The sequence below is a fragment of the Arvicola amphibius genome, chromosome 8 (assembly GCF_903992535.2).
Source record: "Arvicola amphibius chromosome 8, mArvAmp1.2, whole genome shotgun sequence".
Lineage (NCBI taxonomy): Eukaryota > Metazoa > Chordata > Mammalia > Rodentia > Cricetidae > Arvicola > Arvicola amphibius.
The window spans coordinates 32,658,415-32,681,759 of record NC_052054.1 but is presented as its reverse complement, the minus strand read 5'-3'; the positions used below and the strand labels follow the sequence as shown (position 1 = coordinate 32,681,759).

At 42.1% G+C, this 23,345-nt stretch overlaps 1 protein-coding gene across 1 annotated transcript in view; it reads left to right on the top strand.

The window, feature by feature from the left end:
* Positions 1–23,345, top strand: part of Enpp3 (ectonucleotide pyrophosphatase/phosphodiesterase 3) — a 73,589-nt gene that overhangs the window by 17,942 nt on the left and 32,302 nt on the right. Inside the window, exons 5-11 of the mRNA XM_038339614.2 lie at positions 866–926; positions 5,529–5,626; positions 13,385–13,464; positions 15,455–15,574; positions 16,069–16,178; positions 18,219–18,284; positions 19,832–19,904. Of these exons, the coding sequence (XP_038195542.1) occupies positions 866–926; positions 5,529–5,626; positions 13,385–13,464; positions 15,455–15,574; positions 16,069–16,178; positions 18,219–18,284; positions 19,832–19,904 (608 nt within the window). The remainder of the gene's footprint in view (positions 1–865; positions 927–5,528; positions 5,627–13,384; positions 13,465–15,454; positions 15,575–16,068; positions 16,179–18,218; positions 18,285–19,831; positions 19,905–23,345) is intronic.

Sequence of the window (23,345 nt, the reverse complement as noted above, 5' to 3'; positions counted from 1 at the left end):
GGGACTGATATATTTCAAGTTTTGTAAAAACAAACAAAGGAGCCATGCTTCCCCTCTTTGTGCCTCTGACATTTTATATGTCAGAGAAATGAGGTCATTTGTCCTAGAGAGTTTCCTAGTCTAGGTTTTGCTGATTGAATGCCTTGTGATTTAAATAATTTATCATTCCATAAATTCCAGAAATGTAGTAATTAGAGCCAGAGCACCATTGAAACTCTGGTATGTATTGTTTTATTGTAAACTATATTTTGTAAGGAATAGTGTTGCCTCCATCCTGATGCATATTATGTCTGCTGTATCTTCTGTGGGAGGTGTCATGAGAAGTTGCACAGAGACACATGGATCTTCTGTCATTTCTACTTTGTTAGTTAGCTGGAATGCTCTATAAAGAGAAACATTCATACAACAAACTTTTGTTGCTATGATTTCTCAGTATTTTCTATCGGATAGCAACCATCTCAGTTAGCTATTTCTTTCATTCATGGTTTTCTTCTTCTCTTCTTTAGGTTTTGGGTCAGTATTTGTTAAATCTATTCTATTATAGCCATTGTGCAAATATCTTTCATGTGGGGTGTAAGAAAAACAGACCCATTAATGAAGAAATATTCTTTCCACTGAAGGACTCTACTTTGTTTTTGCGGATGGGGTGGCTTCCCTTCCTGGCACTCAGCAGTGTAGATAGCTGGTCTCACGTCTTTAGAGGCCACTCCCCTTGTCACTACATGACATTGAGCATATTGTATTCTGGAAGAAGTTAGTCATCCGAGTGATGGCAGTTAAGCAGTTAGAGAAGATACACCAGCAAATCCCTTCTTTCTGTTTGTGTGTAATGAAGCTGTCCTAAACCATGCAATCTGCTTTGCAGGAGAAGCCTCGTGGGTGGCAGAAGCCTGCACCACATCCCAGGAGCCCCAGTGTCCAGAAGGGTAAGCAGTAATCGCACAGGACTTTAACTTCCTTTAGGCATCTGATGCTTTAGGGAGAGGCCAAGTAGAATTTCCACACTCTCCTCTCCAAATATAAATGTTAGCACAAGTTTGGGCTCCTAGTGGGTTCACACTTAACACACATTTATTTGCTTTGCTGTTGACAAATCACTTTCGTGTTTTATTTCATTATGTTCATGCCCCACAATAACTAAACATATTTGTTGCCATATGCCCACATTCCCAGGGTCCTATGGGTAAGATTGGAATTCAGGCTAAATTTATTCCTGCCGGGAGTAATTTCAGTCAATTAACATCCTCACAATAGAAATATCTTCCAAATGAGGGAAGGAAAGGGATTTATGGATAGAAAGGCTCACGATGACAGGAAGACCTTTGCCAAGTCATGTCCATCCACCATGCCTCTCCTCCCACATATATGACTATTGCCCCTGGGACCTTAGTGATGCCTAGAGCCATGTCCCTTGTCACCTCCCCATCAGGGTGAACTCCCTTTTCCTCCTTTGTCCCCTGCCCTTACTTTTCTAGGCCCAGCAGTTAGGGATGACAGTGGGGTGGCAAACGATGAAAGGAATAGCTGGCTTTATGAAGAATCAGTGTTTTAAAATAGTACCATTTTATTTTATTTTATTTTTTAAAATGTATGTATGGAGCCTGACATGGCGGTATGCCAGCATAAGGAACCCCAGCTACTTGAGAAACTGAGCCATAAGGATCACTTGAGCCAAGGAGTTGGAAACCAGTTGGAGCAACAAAGAGAGGTGATAAGTTTCTTTAAAAAAAAAAAAAAAGAACATATCATCTGGGCAGTGGTGGCGCACGCCTTTAATCCCAGCACTCGGGAGGCAGAGGCAGGCGGATCTCTGTGAGTTTTAGGCCAGCTTGGGTGGAAGAGCTAGTTCCAGGACAGGCTCCATAGCTATAGAGAAACCCTGTCTTAAAAACCAAAAAAAGGTATTGTATTAAATCACAGCTCTCGAAACAGAGATCTTGGAAATAGAGTGTCTGAGTTGATAGATACTAGCCTGAAAAGACCAGGTTCTTGGATAAGAACCCACAACATTTTATTTTATTTTATTTTTAAAGAACAATCTTTTTTATTTTACATACCAATGAATCCCAGTTCCTCCTCCCTTCCACTCCCCATCTTCTCCCCATCTCATCCCCCATTCACTCCTCAGAGAGGGTAAGTCCTCCCATGAGGAGTAAACAAAGTCTGTCATATCACTTTGAGGCAGGACCAAGGCCCTTGTCTAGATTGAGCAAGGTGTCCCTCCATAGGGAATAGGCTCCAAAGAGTCAGTTTATGCACTAGGCAGAAATCCTGATCCCACCGCCAGTGGACCCCCAAATTGCCCAAGCCACATGACTGTCACCTGGATTCAGAAGGCTCAATTTAGTCCTATGCAGATTTCCCAGCTATCAGTCCAGAGTCCACGACCTCCCACTAGCGTGGGTCAGCTGTTTCCGTGAGTTTCCCCATCGTGGTCTTGACCCCTTTGCTCGTATTATTGTTCTTCCCTCTCTTTGACTGGACTCTTGAGAGCTTGGCCCAGTGCTTAGCTGTGGATCTCTGTGTTTGCTTCCATCAGTTACAAGATGAAGGAAAAACCCACAACTTTAAGCACAAAAATTAGGTAGAAGTTTGAAAGGCTTCACTGGCCCAGGGAAGAGAGCAGAGTATTTTAAATTTATTTTATAATTAATATGCACATAAACAACACAGAAATATGGAGCAGTTAAGGATAATATCTGAGTTAAGCTTATAAAATGTTTATTAAGTATATTATCTATAACAATAGTTTCCGCTTTGAAATTTTCATACATGTACATAATATATTTGGGTTGTGTTCTGTTAGGGGCACAAAGGTTGTGCCCACAGATCACTAGTGAACCCAGGAATTTTAAATCCAAAGGGGCTTCTATCTCTTATTAGCTCCCAGTTAATACAGCCCTTAGGAAAGATGTAACATATGTACTTTATGATCTGCTAGACGCTAGGTCTTTTAGCTGTAGAGCCCCCTCATGATGGCAAGTATTTTATGAGAGAGATTGTGAATACTCACACCGTAAGCTTTACTGTGTAGGTGGACCTGGAATGTCTGTTCCCTGGAAACCCTTTCCCAAATTATACTGTGTTTTGAATATGCTGACAATGAGCATCCTGGCGTTAGACTCCCAAAATCTGAGACAGACTGACCAAGTCAATCTGAATGAAGTTTTCATTCTCACCTCCTTGAGGTTTACTTCCCCGCCTGGACATCTGCAGGTCCGTGCACTTTACTGCATGGCCACAAAAGCCCGAGGACGACACTGGATTTCCTGCAGTCATAATTGCTTGTAAATTGACGTGGATGCTGGGGAACTGAATTCAGACCCTCTAAAGAGTAGAATACACTCTGTCTAGCCCCTATTTTTGCTTGTTGGTTTGTTTTTCGAGATAGGGTTTCTCTGTGTAGCCCTGGCTCTCCTGGAGCTAACTCTATAGACCCGACTGGCCTCAAACTCAGAGATCTGCCTACCTGTAAAAAATATGTCAAAAAAAAAAAAAAAACCGGGGGAGGTTTGATGGTTCACATATTTTTTATATATTGTAGTTCAAATGGTCCAGGTTTTTCATTTTTATTCATAAATCAAAATATACTTCCTATATCCTCCTATTTTCAACATATGATACAGTAAAACTTGGCCACAAACCTCAATAACTAGCAGTGAGAACAGATAAGATACAGAATATTTTCACTCAATTAGATGCCTTGTGTCCCTCCCCAGCCTCTGCTCCCTAAAGGTTTCTGAGCTTCTTTCCCACTGAGCCCTGATTCGGACTTTCCCATCAATGGAATCATGCCATATATCCTCTCATGTTTGGCTCCTCTGGCTTAGCACAGTATTTCTGAGACTCAAGCATGCATTGATATCAGCTCTCTCTGGGCATCTGTGCAGGACACTGCCCAACACTGCCCTATTTGGACATTAGTCCCGTAATCTTGTTGTGTGATTGCTATTGATCACTTAGCAGTCACACCTTCTACAAAGCCTGTTCCCACCTCATCGAGACTAAATCTGGCTTCCTTCTGTGCACTTGACACTGTACAGAGATTCAGCTATTGACCTTTGCCAGCTGCCTCTGATTTCATTTCCTGTATCTCCTTTACACCTTTAGACTCAGCGTCTAGCACAATGCCTTACTTGAAACTCTGTTAATTACTCTGCAATAAATAAATCTTCTCTGCAACCACACAAGCTGGTTTTCTGCTTCCCCTTTATGGTTTCTTCTACAACGTGAAAGCAATGGCAGTATTAGTAATTTTTTAAACGTTACTCAGTATAGTGAGGAAGTGGAAGCCATTTTGCCATTTTACCTAGCACCAACATTCAGATTTGCTTTCAGTCATTTTTTTTGGTAGTTTATTATAATTTCAAGGATTAACTCTAACCAAATTTCTTTAAAAATATGTTTTTGTTAAGAAGCCGTGGGATAGATAACTGCTTGAGCACAGAGGTGAAAATTGCTTTGCCATACCCCCCTCCCCCCTCCTCTCTCTTTCTTTTCGGTTTGTTTTTTGAGACAGGGTTTCTCTTCTATAGCCTTGACTGTCCTGGAACTCACTTCGTAGGCTGGCGTCAAACTCAGAGATCCCCCTGCTTCTGTCTCCCAAGTGCTGGGATTAAAGGCATGTACCACCATGCATGGCATCATATCCATTTTTCAGGCACTATAATGAAAAACAAATCTACTGTGTCCATAGTTGCTATTCGTGAGACAGCCACATTGGAAAACACCCAAATGCCTGTCAACAGAGGAAGGAATGGGGGAATGAGTTGTGATTCATTCATGCTTTGGAAACTAAACAAATGTTACAAGTAATGGTTTATAATTTTAAACCTCAAGATAGATTAATTTCAAATATGATAAATGTCAAACAAAAGGTAGTGTAGCCCATATAATATATACTGTGTGATTCAATTTATGTATAAATTCAGTATCAAGGTAAGAGCAATTGTTCCTAAAAGTCGAGCTACTTACTGCTCATCCTGGTTGGAGACGGTGTTTGCCAAGGTGAGTAATAGGGAAAGGAATCTGGGAAACTTCTGGGGGTATTGTTCACGTTCTGTTTCTTGATCTCAGTGATGGCTACATGTCAGAGTTTGGCAAGTCAAAAAATTATGAAGGTATGTGTCGATCACATATGAACGTGTCTATCATTTAAGCAAAAGTCAAAAGGTAAAGATAAACAACAAATTTTAAAAGATACCGCTCATGACTCTAAGTTCAAAACTGCTATTGAACAATTTATATTAAAAACTGGTCGAGAAGAGCTTTAAAGTATGTGGATGTGTGTTAGCACGCCAAGATGTGAGCACAGAGTCAAAGAACGAACGAAGCTTTAGCGTGAGAAACACATCAGGAAACAGTTACCACATTTATGTCCCAGGAACATCCAAAAGGCGGTTGAAATTCAACGACTGTCGTTTGACCCGGAACCGTTTTTCTGAGTGTATCTTCTAAGTGTTTTCTAATGTGGAAAATGATAAGCAGTACCAAGAGTGCAGATGAAGTTTCTGATTTTTCATGTTCAGGTTTGATCTGCCACCGGTTATCTTGTTTTCCATGGATGGCTTCCGAGCTGAGTATTTGCAGACCTGGAGCACTCTGGTGCCGAACATCAACAAACTGAGTAAGTCCTGACAGGTGACAGAGCGGCCACCATGAAGACACCCACTCCTCTTGTCTCTTCCCCTTCGGCAGCGTCTGTGCTTTGTCTTAGCCGGGGGGCCTCTCCAGATCTCAATGATTGACCCCGGTGCTCTATATATTTTCACTAGGGAAAGGTTTTCCTACATTTGGTTCCCCTTGCCTTTTTCTTAAGTAGCATGCTCATCGTTTTGTTTATTTTGCTATGTCCCATGTTTGAAGGTAGCTTCTGAACTATGGAACTCCATTATGTATACCAAGTCAAATGTGGCATTTGTCGGAACTGGGTTCCGAAACTCAGCAAGGTGGCTGTGACTCGGGGAGACAAGGGCTTGAAGGAGCTTGGGTTGTCGGGTCAACCTGGCATTACCAACAGTCCACTAAAGCCTCCGATGTTCAAGATCCATCTCCACTCCCGGTATCAGATTGCATAGAAAGCAGGTCGGTCCACCACTCACAGCTGGGAGATGTCTGTCAGGCAGTTTCTCCTCTGTCAGGCAGTTTCTCCTCTCCCTCGCAGCGCTAGCTTGTCTCGAAGATGGTCATTTCCTAGCAGGCAGGACTGCCGTCAGCTGACTGCAGGGCTTTAAGTTATGATCCATACGGTCCTTATTGTCACACTGCTATGCTTCTGAGCTAGGGCACTTAGCCCTCATGAAAATCAACACAATAGTAAATAAAAGTTGAGTGCCCGAGGTCTCGGTCTGAGTTTAAACCCCTGGGCTCATAGCATCCACTGCCCTACAATTCCTGTCTTTCATTTCTTTTCCCCCAGACTTTCTTTTATCTCCCGAATTCTCAAATACAGTCACAATTTTATTGATTTCTTATTTTGATTTTACCCCAGACTATTGCAAAGTGACTTTGTAAGTCTGAGTAAGATTGAATTTTCTGAGTCTCAGTTTTCTTACTGGTAAAAAGAAACGGCCAGAACTGATTTCCATGCCAAGATGACACAGAGAGGCAGCCTGTTTCTCTCTGCAGCACAGCTGCCCCCTCATTCAGACAGATCTTTGGCAAAGGGACTGAGAATTTTCCAAGTGCAAAGCTTGCCACTCTCTGCTGAACTACTTGGGTCAGGAAAGTTAACCAAACCTCTCATTATATAAATTTATTTGGTAACGTGGATCTGAAATCCTGTTGTCAAAAAGGAATTTGATGGAAGGTTGAACTGAACCTGTTTTCAAGTGGAGTTAGTTGATTTTCTCATCCCACTGATAATTGGAAATGACATTAACAAATATTTCAACCAGAACTTTCTGGTTTTTGCTTTAAATACATTTAGTCATGTATTTAGTTCATCTTGTTAGCCAATGTGTCAAGACCTCCAATGCAACTACTTCCTTGTCAGTTTCTAGGGAACTGGAGTATTATTGTTTGGATCTGAAATGCCCCTCCCCCACAGGCTGTGCTTTGAATACTTAGGTCTCAGCAGTTGGCTTTATTGCAAGATGTTTGGAAATTTTTGCAGAAAGTTTAGAGCCTAACTGGAAGAAGTCAGTCAGCAGGTCCTTGGAGTATTGTTTCTGGCTTCTTCTTGCCTCTCCTTTGCCACTTCCTGCCTAACAGGAGAAAGAGAATTTCCTCAATATACATTCTTGTGTGTTCTGCTCAACTCACAAAACCCAGGAGCCAAGGACTGAATGCTGAATCCTCCGAAAACATAAGCCAGACTGAATCCTGCTTTTCTAGTTGTTCATCCAGGTTTTGGTCACATGGACAGAGAGTTAACTAATCTATGCATTAAGAGCAGGTATTAGGAAATAGAGTTAACATCATGGTAGCCTTGCGGTGAAATAGGCATCGCTCTTAAGGAAGTCCAAGTGCCTCGCTTCAGCATCCCATCGAGATGCTGAACTACTATGCTTGTAGAAACTTAGCATGGACTCAGACCACACAGCAGTGAGTCATATCAGCAACTTCTTTTTTTTTCTCATTTTTTTTATTAAAAATTTCCATCTCCTCCCCTCCTCCTCCCCCTTCCCTCCCTTCCCTTCCACCCATACCCCCACTCCGCCCTTTTCCAAGCCAAAGAGCCATCAGGGTTCCCTTCACTATGTTAAGTCCAAGGTCCTCCAAGCTCCCCCTAAGTCCAGGAAGGTGAGCAACCCAACTGACAAGGCTCACGGTGAGCCCATCCGTGCTGTAGAGTTCATGCTCATCGCCGTTGTTCTTGGTGGAGGAGGACTGAGAAATCAGCAACTTCTAAGTGGATGAGGATACGGCTCCCAGACTCATACTGTAATGGGCTTATGACATTATTGCATATTAGTGTGAAAGACTGTAGACAGAGGGTGGCTAGAGGCAAGATCCGGAACCTTTCCAGTAATATGGGATGGATCTGACTTGGGTTGGAAGCTGCCTTCCCGCTGAGGCTAAAGTAAGACTGCAAGTATCTAGTGGAGAGTGGAAGATTCATCAGGTTTCTTTTGTTGGAGTTCTTGGAGATTCAAGTTGGCAAGGCTGGCATTTACAGACAGTAGGCCTCTACAGTCTCTGTACCAGGCCATTGCTTCCTGCCTTCTACTGTATTTTAATAGGAACGCTTGACTCAAAATCTACTACGGTAAGTGTATGGGACAGTGTTGTCTGTAAGCACAGTGGTTACAGAGGGCCTCTAAAATGCCATCGTTGTACACAACAGATTTATATATACTGGGTCACAGTTTGGTAGCTTTTCCCATACTCTCTGTGCTTTTGAATCAAACTGAGTTTCATAGTTAACATACACTTTAAAAAATTATATAGTTAGCCACTCCCCATCTTTTATGGGTGCATGCATTTTACATAATTACTGATATGGACAGATTCCTTGTTTCCATTTTACACAAGATTTTCTGCCTGACATTAGTTCTTCTGTTCCTTTCCCCCCTTTTTGTTGTCTTTTCTGCCTAATTTTTAAAATATGCTTTGATTTTTTTATTTTGTTTTGTATAATTTCTGTAGATATTTTCTTTGTATAAATTACCATGGCAATTTATACATTTTCATCATATTATAAGACCTACTTTACAGTAGGAAATTTGTGCACACAATGCCACACTTTTCCCTCAACATACAATTTCAGCTACAATTTATGCCTATGTATATTATATATTCATCAGCTTATCATTTAGCTACAGTTATTTCAATATTTTATTTTTTATCTTTTAGATTGGCATTAGATGTGATTTACCTTCTTCTTATGCAGAATTAAGAATTTCTGTATTTGTCCGTATGTTTGCTTCTGCCCATGCTTTCTTGTCTTCTCATGTGATTTCATCTCAGCATTCTTTTCAAGGCAAGACGAGGGCTAACGAACTCAGTTTTGTCTGGAAACCTGTTTCTCTCTCTCTCTCTCTCTCTCTCTCTCTCTCTCTCTCTCTCTCTCTCTCTCTCTCTCTTCCTCTCTCTCTCTCTCTCTCTCTCTCTCTTTCTTTCTTTTCTTCTTTCTCCCACTTCCTCCTTTCTTTATCTTTTCATGGAGATCTTGGATAAAGTGTTCTTCTTTATAGGTTTTTACTTTTTCTAGTTTAGCATTTTGACTTCATTATTCCTCTCACTTCTGATTTTCTTCTGAAAAAATATTTACTTATACATTTACAGAGGCTCCCCGGGAGTGCTAAGTCACTTTTCCTCTGATGATTTCAATGTGTTTATCTTTTGATAATTTTATTGTGATGTCTTTTAGGCTCCTGTCTTCTGGGTTTCTGTAGGTGTTCTGGGGTTATATATATATATCCTCTTTCCCAGATCTGGGTGTGCCAGCCTTTATTTCCTTTGAATAGACTTTTCAGCTCTTTCTCTTTCTCCTTCTCTTCTGAAAATCCCAAGGTGTTTATATTGGTCCCCTTGAGGCTGTATTGGAAGACATTTCCCTTTTTCTTTTTGTCATTATTTTTAAATTTTGTTCTTCTGTAGGAGAAATTATTTCCAGTGAACGAATTTTTCTGGCCTTTCTTCTTGGTCTAGTCTGAATTTGTAGTTCTCTAGTGAAATTCTCAGTGAAGTGATTACATTCTTGGGTTCTACGATTTCTGTTTGGTAAATCTGAATATCTGTCTATGTCTTTTATGAAATTCTCTTCTTGAACATGAATCAATAATGAACATCTTTGCACCATATGTTTATAACTATCTGCTAGCTAAATCGTGCTTTGTTGCTTCATTAAGATCAACTTCTGGATATTTGTTTTCCTTGTGATAATGGAGAGGCTGTTAGCTAATTAGTGTTCTAGGTACAGTCATTATCTTTGATCTCACTGGCTTCCAGAAAACTAGACTGGTTCCTGTTAGTGCCCCAAGGAAGGTTTGATGATTAATGTCAGTTGTCATCTTGATGAGACTCAGAGCCATCTGGGAGATGGGTCTTTGAGCGTACTTGTGGGGATTTTCTTGATCAGGTTAACTGAGGTGGGAAGACCTACACAAAGGGGTTGTACCATTCTCTGAGGTTGAATCCTGGACTACAGCATGAAGAGACAAAACAAACAAACAAACAAAAAACCATGCCAAACACAAGTAGTCACTGTTCTCTTTCCTAACTTTCAATACAATGAGACCAACTACCTCAAGCTCTCTGCTCTGAATTCCCCTAAAACAAAGGACTGTGAGTAAGAGCAAACCCCCTTTCCCTTAAGCTGTTCTTGTCGGTTATTCTATTTCAGTGCCAGGAGAAGCAAACAAGACACTGGGCAAAGCAGAAGCCATTCCTTTGAGGAAGCCCTGAAAGAGATATACAATTAGACATAACCCAGGGGGAAGCTCTGAACTAGGGTGCACACCTTACTCACTCTGGGCTAAGGCAGAGTGAGGAACTGAGGTGAATGAGCCCATGTGGGCTCAATCCTTCTTGTTCTATTCAGTCCCTGAAGAATTAGTATGGGCTGGGTCATCCCGGTTCTTTAAGGCGGGTGAGATAGAAACTTACACTTGGGTTTTAACTAGGAGGTTTGTCCATTATGTGTAGTCTAATTTTCTTCCTCCCTGGAGGGAAGTTGGGACCTCCCTGGAGGGAAGAGGTCCCTAGCGGCTCCTACGGTACATGATACTGTGCTGAGTGACAGAAAGTTACAGAAGTTGCCAAGTGGCTGTGCTCACCATTGTCCTCCTGCCCTTCAAGAGCCTCTGAAGAGGGTTCTGGAGTTCTCACACAGGGGATTGATTCAGTTGCTGCTGAATGACTGTGCCTGTGGTGTGACGAAGAGGAACAGGGCTTCCTACCCTTTCAAAAAGTTTCCAACATTGCTCCCTCTTTAATCTTTCCTTCTCCCTGTGCTGTGGGCTTAGACACATACTTGCAAACAATGGGAGACCAGCACCCTACAGAACTTACAGAGTCCACTGGGTTCTGAATGGGACCTAGGTTAGTCCATTTGACTAGTCTAGGGGTACAAGATATATGAAAAATGGAAGACACATGTATCGAGTCTGTGAATATTGCTGAGCTGTTTGTATGTCATCAGTTTGTGTGTGTGTGTGTGTGTGTGTGTGTGTGTGCATGTGTGTGCATGTGTGTGTATGGCACAAAAATAATTCACATTTTATCAAGATTGCTTTAAAGCTCCAATCTGCATGTTCCTCAACTTGGTCTGATCCTCACTGAGTTTTCTGTTTTCCTTGCAGTCTTAAAGACTGTAAACCTGGTTATAGGGAATGATCCTGTTCACATTTTTGGGTTGTTTTTTATTTAGAGTTTTCTTTCTTCTCTTGTGTGTGGTGTATGCGCTTGTGTGTTTGTATATTCCCATGCATAATGTGTGCTTGTGTATGTAGAAGCCAGAAGTTGATATCAGGTGTCTTCCTCAAACAAATTCTGTCTTTATTTCTGAGAGAGGGTCTCTAGTTGAACTTGGAGCATGTCAGTTTGCCAAGGCTAGGTGACCTGCGACTTCCAGGATCTACCCGTCTCTGCCTTCCCAGACTTGGGGTTAATGGTGCCCATGGCCATACCTGGCTTTTTATGTGGGTGGTGGAGGTCCAGACTCAGTTCCTCGTGTTCCTGCAGCTAACTGAACCATCTCCCTGTCCCTAAAATTTTGTTTCTCTAAAAGTGTTTTTTATAAATAAATTATGTGAACAATTAATATTTTTAAGTAATATTGAAAAGTACATAGTCAAAGCAGAGCCTTTCTCTGAGGACCTTTCTTTCCCCCATGGAAGCAACACATCACACCCTTTTCAAAGCATTCTATTGGATCATAATTGAGATTCAGGATACACTCTGCTGGGAGGCTGTGCTTCCTACCCTGTCCTCTAGCATCCTGGTTCTAAATCATGGCATAAAACAGTAGCCTGAGTCTGAAGGTAGTCACAGATGTGTCCTGTTTGCCACAGTATAACCAGGGTGGTGGCTATTTAATTACGGTTCATTTATAGCCAGTATCTATAAGTCTTTAGAAACTTGAGTTGCTCCACCCATGTTCCAAGGAAATCAAAACAGGAACTGATTCTACATATCTGGTCATTGTATAATTTTTTTCTCTCATGTCATTATTTTAATGATGAAAGTAAATTAGATTTCATTTTGTCATAGAACTTCATGAGCATCCAACATATAACGACCTAAGGAGGCGACCCCTCCACCTCTCATCTTCCCATTAGGGGTCCTACACTGTGGGTTCAATATGGGTGGGTTCCCAGGAGATTCTGAATGGGGAAACTTCTGGATCCTATTTTAAAAAACCACCAAACAAAGGCTAGGAAGTAGACCAAGCTCACGTCTGTTTGGATGGACATTGTTTCTCAGCTGCAGAGCATGTGACATTTTGGCCATCAACCAAGTTCACTTTGTGTTTTAGCTTAAATAGGATCTATTAAGGGAAAGCTGGCTTTTCGAAGGAGAGGTCACGGCACTGGGGATGGAAACACTGCATGGGTTTCACGGCTGCCAAGGAAATAGCAATGTGCTCTAGTGGGGCTGACCTCCTTCCATGGGGCTGCTGCTCACACTGGAAATGGAAGAACAATGGGAGCACAATTAATGCCATATTCTGTGAAAAACAGCTTGCAGGAAACGTCATAGATCAGTGGAAACCGAACCCAAAATAACAAGCTGTAGAGTGAACTCATTTTGCAGATGTTGCTTGGTGGCCGGGGCTCGTGCAACTGTATACTGCAAATGCCTTTTCGGGTGGGTAGGCAGGTCTGAAGAGCTTTGTTATTCTGCGTATGTAAAATCTAGAAACTGCCAGCTGAGAGATAAATGCTGTGCAGAAGTTGTTACAGTAATGACCAGATGCATAAAGAGAGGAATCCAATGAAAAGGATGGCGGCAGTGTGTAGTTCAGGGTACTTTTAGCTGAAGGGGCAGCAGGCTCCAGCTTTGTTTCATCTGATCTAACACATGCTAAGAATGGAGAGCTTTAATTTTTAAATGATTCAAAAGAGAAGAAGAAAATATTGCAGCATATAAAATTATATGAGATTCAAATTTAATGTCCACTTATAACATTTACTGTACCTCGGCCGCACTCACTTGTGTATGGATTACCTGTGGTGTCAAAAACAGTTGAGCTGCTGCAGCAGAAAACACATGGCCTTGAAAAACCTCTTGGCTCTTCCCAGAAAATAACCCACTTGTCTCTTAAAAATAAACATTTTTTAAAAGTAATGGACAAAGTATAGAGGTCAGAATTCCAACCTCTTTCCATCTTAACCCACCTTTCAGTTTTCTGGCTTTATAGGAAGCATGCTGATATTTGCTTATCCAAGATATTGCTGAGAAAGAAATGACTCTAGTCTCTTACTATATTTTCTTGCAGAAACATGTGGAATTCACTCAAAATACATGAGAGCAATGTATCCTACCAAAACCTTCCCAAATCACTATACTATTGTTACGGTAAGTGTTTGACCCTGATGAAAAGCTGATTCCATAGACAGGAAACTGACTATATTACATAGAAATATCGAGCAAGAACTGGCAAGCTTGTGCCACATACTTCCTAAGTACATGTGTAATGGTACTTCGGTTGGAAAGGCACGGCTCATTGTGAGGCCAATAGAGTGCCACGAGACATTCATTAGCCACAAACGCCCCTAGCATTAGGCTAACTCACCACTATGAGGCCATGGCCACCTCCATCATGTGAGAAATAACATTCTCCTGGACTTTTTGATTGCCCTTTACTTAACTAATGGTCAGCTGGGTAGGCAGTGTATAAGGACAGACACTTCTATGTGGAAAATTTTAGTCTCTTCTAGTTTTTTAATGATTTTTACTTGACGGAATTTTGTTTCATAAAAGGACTCATTCTGGTGACATTTTAAAAAGATTAGACAACTAAAGCTAATGAATTCGTCTCAGTAAATGAAAAAAATATATATAGGTAACAAAGAGTGCCTAAGCACACAGAGTTGGCTTAGCTACTCTGTTCATTGCTATGCGAAAACACCCGAGGCAATTGAAGCAAGCAAGAAAAGGCTTATTCTGAAGCACAGTTTGAGGGGCTACATTCCGTCATAGTAGAAGGCATGGTGGCAGGAGCCGGAGGCTAGTTGGTCATGGTCATGACTAGTTGGGAAGTGGAGAAAGAGGGTGGGGGAGAGCAGGAAGTAGGGCAGGGCTACAAGGCCTGGTGAGATGGCTCTGAGGGTAAAGGTGCTTGTCACCAAGCCTGACAGCTTGAGCTCTGTGCTCAGGGTCCACCCAGTGAAAGGAGAGAACTTGACTCTTGAAAATTGCTCTCTCACCTCTTCATGCTTGCTGTAGCATGCTTATACCGCCCACAATGCACACACATCCATGCACAGATAATAAATATATAAACACACACCTGTACCCAGTGAGCCACTTCCCACTCCTTCCATCAAGACTTTACCTTTTAAAGGTTCCACAGCTTTCCAGAATAGCACTATCAAACAGGAACCAAGTGTTAAAACAACCGAGCCCCTGTGGGACATTTAACAGTGAAAGCTCCATGGACATCAATGTAAACCATTTGCCTGATGCCATTCATTTGCTGCGGAAGCCAAGAAATGGGCGTGTAGGGTAGAGAGCTGCACATCTTCCTGATACTTAGGTCTGTGGCTAGACTTTCACAGTGAGAGATATGGGGTTGGAGATGTAGCTCAGTGGGAGAGCGTTTGCCGACCATGTGTGAGGTTCAATCCCTAATATGTCATAAATATATGACAAATCAGACTTTGGCAGGGTGGGGGTGGTGCATGTCTTTAGTCTCAACATTTAAAAGTCAGAGGCAGGCAGATCTCCGTGAGTTCTAGGCCAACCTGAAAGTGAGTTCCAGGAAATCAGGACTGTTACACAGAGAAATTCTGTTGCAGCACGAATAATAAAAACCCAGTGACAGAAAAATTGGGGTTCAACGCGAAAATCAGAAAAGCAAAGCAGCCAAGCCACTAGAGAAGTCTTAATCTCTACCAAGGCTGGGCTAACACAGACTAAGCAGACTAAGCTTCTCTGTCCTCCTATTTTATATTCCCTCTGGTTCTGGGATTAAATCCTGTGACTCCCTAGGACTGGGATTAAAGGTGTGAGTCACCACCACTTGGATTTGTTTCTGCATTGATCTTGATCAAACCCAGGGTGGCCTTGAACTCTCAGAGATCCACCTGCCTCTGTCTCCCAAATCCTGGGATTAAAGGTGTGTGTCACCATTGCCTGACCTTTAGTGGCTTTAGCTTTGCCTTTGGCCTTCAGGCAAGATTTGTTTTCAAAGCACAAATAATATACCACTATACCCTGTCTCGAAAACAAACAAAAGGATGACGTCCTTCCTAGGTATGAGTACGGATCTGTTGCTATTGCGACATGCCTGCATTTTACTAAAGTATTCTTCTTTATGAACTTATTTTTGTAACAAAAATTATAGGGCTTGTATCCAGAATCTCATGGCATCGTTGACAATAACATGTATGATGTGCACTTCAACAAGAATTTTTCCCTTTCTTCAGTGGAGAAAAATAATCCTGCCTGGTGGGGTGGGCAGCCGGTATGTACCATTCTGCTCCTAGCCTTCAAGCCTCTCTTTCAGTGTGCCAATGGCTCAGGCTTCTCATTTTACCCCGAGTTCCTCATCACCCATGTAGTTTCTAATGGCTGAAGATGGGAAGGTTTTACTACTATTTATTATTATCATTTGAATTAAAAAACAGTTATTATTATTTATGTTGAAATTTGGGTATTGTATCATCAATGTACCAACCCTCAGCTTTCTCAGAAAGATAACTATTTTCCCCCCACACTGTTTTGCAATTTCTTCAAAGGTGAAGAACTATGCAATGTTATCAGTGTGAAAGAAATAATGAACCGCTCCTACGTTACTACATGTTTCATTTTTGAGGCAGATTGACTGACTATAAATTTTAAGTTACTGTAAAAACAACCGTGAATGATCGTGAGCAAACTGTCAGTCAAAAGAGTTGTTAGCAATAAGCCACAGTGTTTGTACCTAACAGTTATCCTATTGACTTTCACTCTCTATAGATTTGGCTAACGGCAATATATCAAGGTTTAAAAGCTGCTGCCTACTACTGGCCAGGATCAGACGTGGCTGTCAACGGCTCCTTCCCTACCATATACAAGAATTACAGCAAGTACTGAGATAAGACTCTCTCTAGGCGGAGATCTATAGGATTGATTTTCTTGTTTATTTATTTGCCTTAAAGACTTTTTCCATTTGTTTGTTTGGTGTGTGTGTGTGTGTGTGTGTGTGTGTGTGTGTGTGTGTGTGTGTGTGTGTGTGTACTGCACTCAAATGTGCCATGGAGTATATGTACAAGTCAGAGGCCTCATTTCGAGAGTCAGTTCTCTTCTTTTCTCATAGGGGTTTGAGACTGAACCCAGGTTACCTAGCTCAGCGGCAGGCACCTTATCTGTTGTAGCTTCTTTTTGTTGCTCTTTTGTTGCTTACCCTGACACAGAGCAACTTATGGGAGGAAGGGATTTATTTAAGCTCACATTGTCAGGTTAGAATCTGTCACTGAGGGATGCCAAAGAGGCTGGAGCACGGGACAACTGGTAACATCATATCCATAGTCAAGACTTGGGAGGGAATGGGTGCACGCATGCTCACCTGCCTGCTTGTGCTGAGCTTTGTTTTTCTCCATCCTTACAGAGTTCGGAAGCCCCTGCCTAGGGACTGGTGCTAACCACATTGGACTGGGTTTCCCCATCAATTAATTTAATTAAGACATACCCTGAGGCCAACCCAATGCAGTCAATCCTTCATTAATATTCTCTTTCCTGGTGGCTCTAGGTTGAAAATTAAAAGTAATGATCATAGCCTCTGGGCCACCACACTGCCATCTTTCTTTTTCTTTTCATTGTTAATAGCTGAACCCTGGGTCACATGCTTGGTAGCCTACACCTCACCACCGCGCTCCACTCGAGCCCCATTTTGTCTAATTTTGATCACAATTCTATCTTTCAGTTGTTGAGGCCCAAGATCTTAGAGTTGTTGCTTCTGTTCTCATATCCCTTGTCCAGTCTGTCAGTCCATGCTTTGGACTCCACAGATGATGCAATCCAAGAATCTTCTGTTACCTCTGTGTTATACTTCCACCCCCTTGCCTGTAACCCGGGAGGCCCTCTGTTGAAACCCCTCTGCTTCTTATCCCGTCTGATCTATTCTCGTTCATCAGTCAAAAGGGTTTCTTTTAAGTACAAGTCCGATGACGGCACTGGTTTGCACCCAAGATTTTAATGGCTTTCAATATCCAACTCTGTAAATGTGTGTAGTTCTAAGGGAACATACAAGGGCAGCTCTGAAAGGGTTGTAGCCAGAAAGCCAGTAATGTGACATTCGTAGAAAGAACATTTGGATCTTTTGACTAGTCAGACCCTTCTTTCTAAGCACACTTTGTTTATTGTTTCTAGTGTGCTACTCTGTTCTAGGAAATCTGGTAAGAGCAGTATCTAAAAGACGTAACTGCAGACACTGTTTTAAGTCAGTTTCGATGGATTCCTATGTGTTCTAGTTTCTTTTCTGCTACTGTGACCAACACTATGACCAAAGACAGCCTACAGGATGGAAAGATGTATTTTGTTTACATTTCTAGGTCATAGTCCACCATTGAAGTCAGGGCAGGCACTCAAATAAGATCTTTGAAGCAGAAACAATGGCCGGATGCTGTTTGCTGTGTATTCACAGGCTCTTGCTTAGCTCACTTTCTTATTCATCTGCCTCGGGATTGTACCACCTACAGCATCTGGGCCCTCAATTCATAATCAAAACAATGTCCTACAGATATAACTACAGGCCAACTTGATATAGACAATTCCCTCACTGAGATCCTATTCAAGTGATTCTAAGTGGCAAGCTGACATAGAAAACCAACCATCACACTATGCCAGCCAGAGAGAAAGTCTTTGAGTCCCCTCACTCACTGATTTAATTCTTTTTCAAATACATAAATACTGTCTGCCAATAGCGTGAATGTATAAATGAATAAAAGGGAATAGAATGAATCATTGATAATGGATGGTTTTCATTTTAGCTGTGGAAAATTAAAGGAGAAATGAGTAAGAAGGAAAGAAAGAAAGGTCTTGATTAGAAAGTTTGTTAAGTCTTTTTGAAGTGCTGACAACGGGAGAGTATGCCGCATCCCTTTTAATTTCAAAACTTTTCATTCCAGTTCTGTCCCATATGAAACCAGGATCTCTACTCTGTTAAAATGGCTGGATCTGCCCAAAGCTGAAAGGTAACCCGTCTGTTGACGAGTGCTCCATTGCGGTGTACATATGGGTGAAACTGGAATGCTCTGTACCATTGCTGGTGGTTTTTCAAAACCTTGGAATTAATTCCCTATTTGTCCTTCTGTCCTTCTGTCCTTCCTTCCTTCCTTCCTTCCTTCCCTTTCCTTTCCTTTCCTTTCTTTGTTTTTTCCCCATTCTTCCTTCTTTCTTTGCCTGTCTGTCTTTTTCCCTCTTCCTCCTCCTGCCTCCTCCTCCTCACAACCCTTTCTGGTATTTTGAGAGGTTTAGTCATATGCTAGCCTGAAACTCACTGTATAGACCAGGCTGCCTTGAACTTCTTGCCATACTCCTGCCTCTCCCTGCTGAGTGCTGAGATCACACCCTTTCCAAATGAAACCTTTTCCAAGCTGGTTAACTGATTAGCACTTCAATGGTTATGAAGGTTTGGAACTGTCTAGAACCACATTATAGTTTATTTTAAGCCATACGTAGCCTTACAAATAGCCACTCCTTGCCCATCTCTATGCCAGACCTAACATCCTGTGACTAACATGTAAAAAACACCTTTTGGAATAGACGGACTTAACAAGACCCTAATTTCCACCAGTGAAGGGCTAAGTATGTGATCAGTAGCTTCTAGGGCTAACAGCAGAGTTGTCTCTATTTTTGCTGCAGTGCTCCTCTCTAACACCCTCACCAATGCATTTGAAAGTGTCTTAATCTATGGTTTTCTCTACTTTGTTATACAAATTTCATGAAACTCCTTCTGTGTTGGACTATATAATTTGGGGTAAACTAAGTCTGTGCTGGGGTCATGGTCACTCATATTTGGCTCCTTAATAAACACTCTTGTCCTCTTTGAGGTGAGAGATGTGTTTTGAGTTGACACAGGCCTGTGTCACTTACACTAGCTATTAGCATTGCTTTTTAATGAGCTCTTTTCAAGAAGTATTCCTGCGGAAAGGTGCTTTGGTGAGGGGGTTTGTTGACATTAACAACTGAGGTAGCATCAGTCCCCAAGAGGGGAGGCAGATAGCACAAAAATATAGAACTGAGGCAGACATGGCAGAGGCTCTTGCACTTGTTTCCTTGGCTAGACTCCAGGAGCTGGAAGGGCTGTTGCAAAGCCAGAACCACAGACCAGAATCAGAGGCTATTGAAAGAAAACACCAGGTAAACAGAAACCAGCACATCAGAAACCAGCTGCTGGCAAAGGAACTAGGCAGAGAGCACAGAGTCAGCCAAAGGCCAGACAGCAGGAAGTAGAAAGGGCTGGGCGCATTTGAGAGAGGTCTTACCGCAAGAGCAAAAGGGATGCTTTCACAAATGAGCCACAATAGTGTCCGTTCTGGGAAAGTATTATTTACTTCCCATTAGGAGACTCAACTCCACTCAAGCCAAGAGCATCCACTGGCCTGGGTGGGGGCCTTAAAGAGAGAAAGAGGCAGGAACAGCAGAATATGCTCAAGACTCTTAAGACCCTCAAATCTATCTGTGTGGTTGTCCCAAATTGTTAATATCATGTCTTCTTTTGTTTCAATTTTGTGCCTAGACCCAGTTTTTATACCTTATATGTAGAAGAACCCGATTCCGCAGGGCATAGCAATGGACCAGTCAGTGCTGGGGTAAGTTCCTTTTGTTGTTTGCATGTTTGTTTCCAAAAAAATGGAGAATCTTCCAGCCCTAACCTACAAAATAAGGTCAGAATCTTAAAATTTCCACCGAATACTCACACTTAAGACATACTTGAGATCAAGCAACCAAAAGTCTAAAATCAACATTTTAGTTTAATAGTTTAACTGGGAAATTGTTAAAAGTTCTGGGAAGGATAACTGCCTAATTAACTATAAATCTTTTCTATTGTTTTTATTGCGCTCTGCATTTTTCTTTGCTCCCCTCCCTTCCTCCCATTTCCCCTTCTTTTCTCTCCCTTGACCCCTACCCTCCCAATTTGCTCAGGAGATATTGTCTTTTTCTCCATCCTATTGAGATCTATGTATGTCTCTCCTAGGGTCCTCTTTGTTGTACATATTTTATTTGCCTTTCTGGGTCTGGGTTACCCCACTCAATATGACATTTTCTCGATCTATCCATTTGCCCACAAATTTCAAGGTGTCATTTTTCACTGCTGAATAGTACTCCATTGTGTAAATGTACCACATTTTCTTTATCTATTCTTCAGTTGAGGGTCATCTAGCTTGTTTTCAGGTTCTGGCTATAATGAATAATGCTGCTATGAACATAATTGAGCACATGCCCTTACGGTATGAATGAGATTCCTTTGGGTATATACCCAAAAGGGTTATTGCTGGATCTTGAGGTAGATTGTTTCCTAATTTTCTGAGAATTCACCATACTGATATCCAAAGCGGCTGTACAAGTTTGCACTCCCACCGGCAATGAAGGAGTGCTCCCCTTAGCCCACATTCTCTCCAGCATAAGCTGTCATCAGTGTGTTTGATCTTGGCCATTCTGACAGGTGTAAGACAGAGTCTCAGAATTGATTTGATTTGCATTTTTTTCTGATGGCTAAGGATGTTGAGCATTTCCTTAGGTGTCTTTCAGTCATTTGAGATTCGTCTGTTGAGAGGTCTCTATTTAGGTCTGTACTCCATTTTTTAAACTGGGTTATTTTTTTTTGTTTGTTTTTTGTTTTGTGTTTTTTTTCGAGACAGGGTTTCTCTGCAGCTTTAGAGCCTGTCCTGGAGCTAGCTCTTGTAGACCAGGCTGGTCTCGAACTCACAGAGACCCGCCTACCTCTGCCTCCCGAGTGCTGGGATTAAAGGTGTGCGCCACCACCGCCCGGCCTAAACTGGGTTATTTTTTAACCATAAATTTTAGTTCTTTTGATTGGCAATCTGATGAAGACTTTGATGTGGACCTCTTAATTCACATACTGAGAACTCAGGCCAGATACCGCATGAGCACTCAACAGTGTAGTGTGGACATTTCAAGTGAAGTAACTGCCCGACTCTTGCCGAGTTCTCCACTGTCTACCCTACCCACTGTCCCTCAGAGCTCATCACAAGCACCCCAGGGACTGATTTCTCTCTTTATCACTGGAGTGGCTGCTAAAACCAATTGCTTCATCAGCTAGACCATTCTCAAACAACTTTTTCACGTGGCTATTGTACTTAAATACTATATCCGGCAAACAAAGCCATTCCTTTTTCTAAGCCCCACCGAACCTCCATTGTTTTGTTCAAAATGTGAAGCTTTAAAAGCTCCCAGGGGTAAGATGTCCTATGGAAACTCATTTAACAATTGTGTCCACTGGAAAGTAAACATCTTTGTTTGGGCCGTCTTCCTTTACTAGTTAGCAGTAAAGTCTTTTTTCTTTCTTCCTGCTAAGCAAAAATGGTTCCTAATGCAAGGCCCTGCTCAGTTCTCACCACCCGTGGGCCTCTTCAGTCTTCCGGTACCATTCCGAACCTAATGCAGCATCTCACACTTATTCCAGTGTGTCTGAGAGTGAACCTAATGCAGCATCTCACACTTATTCCAGTGTGTCTGAGAGTGAACTTAATGCAGCATCTCACACTTATTCCCGTGTATCTCAGAGGGAATAAATCACTAACCCCTAAACCCTTCTTCTGCTTATTCTGTTTAGCTGTTATCTATGTGTGTGGCTCCATGTTTGATAAGATTAATCATTTGAGGAGAAGCACCGTCCTGTATTTATCCACCTCTGCATCTAACTGAGATTAGGTGCCATTAAGTTTTTCTTCTCTTTCCTGTGCTCTAGTTTTAAAATAATCTATTCACGTTTTAAGAATAATTATGAAAAGTGCTGCAAATGAAGAAAACTTGAGTGCTCAGAGGTGTCTAGGAAGAGGCCCTGTTCTAGAAGTTGCGGGTGGGATTGTGGGTTGCTGGTAGAGTGCATTAGTCAGGGTTTTCTAGAGAAACAGAACCAAGGTGATAGATGGGGACACACACACACACACACACACACACACACACACACACACGTCCAAAAATAACTTATTAAGTGAGTTTTAAAATGGTAATGACAGCCAGATCACACCAGAGACACCGAGAACTCAGGAATCATTCTGTCCTTGAAGCTGGTGCCTCACTAATTGGAATAGTCCCAGAATGTCTGTCTCTTGGTGGGGAGTCACAACAGTCAGCTACTCAGTCCATCAGGTGAGATGCCTCAGTGTTCTTCGTTTGGCATCGAGAGCCCAGAAAGTCAGAAGCAACAACAGGGCAAATCAGCTTGTAAGAGGGAGAACCAACTGAGCAAACGGTGAGATGATCCTCCTTCCGAAATGCCCTTCCTTTTTTTTTTTTTTCTAAATCTGAATTGCTACCAGAATGTGCTGCCCATTGTCAAGAAAGACCTTTCCACATCAGTCGGACAATTCCTCAGGCGACGCTTCCTATTCAACAGTTCTAATTTGGACCAAGTTGATGTTAAAATCAACCATATTAGTGAGTCTCCCCCTGAGGAACAAAAAGGAAACGGAATTTGCAAATGGCCTGGTAGAAGGTGCTGAGTATGTACTAGAGGACCACACAGAAGGGCCACAGGCAGACCACTGGCCCCTTCCACAAATAGACAGCACCATATGGTGAAGACTCGTGGTAGTAGGTACCGCTATGATGCTTTTCTGCAGTCAGTCCTGTTTGAAGTGAAGCAAGACTAGGACCTCGCATCCCTGACTAGGACACCGGGAATCAGAGGAGGCTATGGAGAAGCCTAGAGGAGGAGGCAAACACCCAGTCATGCAGGACAGAGAACTGTTCAATGAGAAACATTGTGTTATTAGGAGGGGAACGGCCAGTTCCATATGTATTTAGAGATCATTTTTATTGGGCAAGAGCGATGCAAGAGAAGGAGGGAGAAACATGTTAGTCTCTGCAAAGGTCAGGAACAAAGAGGGATTGGACCAGGGAGGAGGCCAACATCAAGGCTGGAAGAAGGCATGGTTGAGATTCAGTTAGAGGATAGATGGAGACACTTGGTGGGAGATGGGTGAGAAATGATGTGTTTCTGCTTTCTGTCATATGCAAACAGGTGAGTGATGGGGGCTCCATTGGCGTTCATAAGCCTACCACAG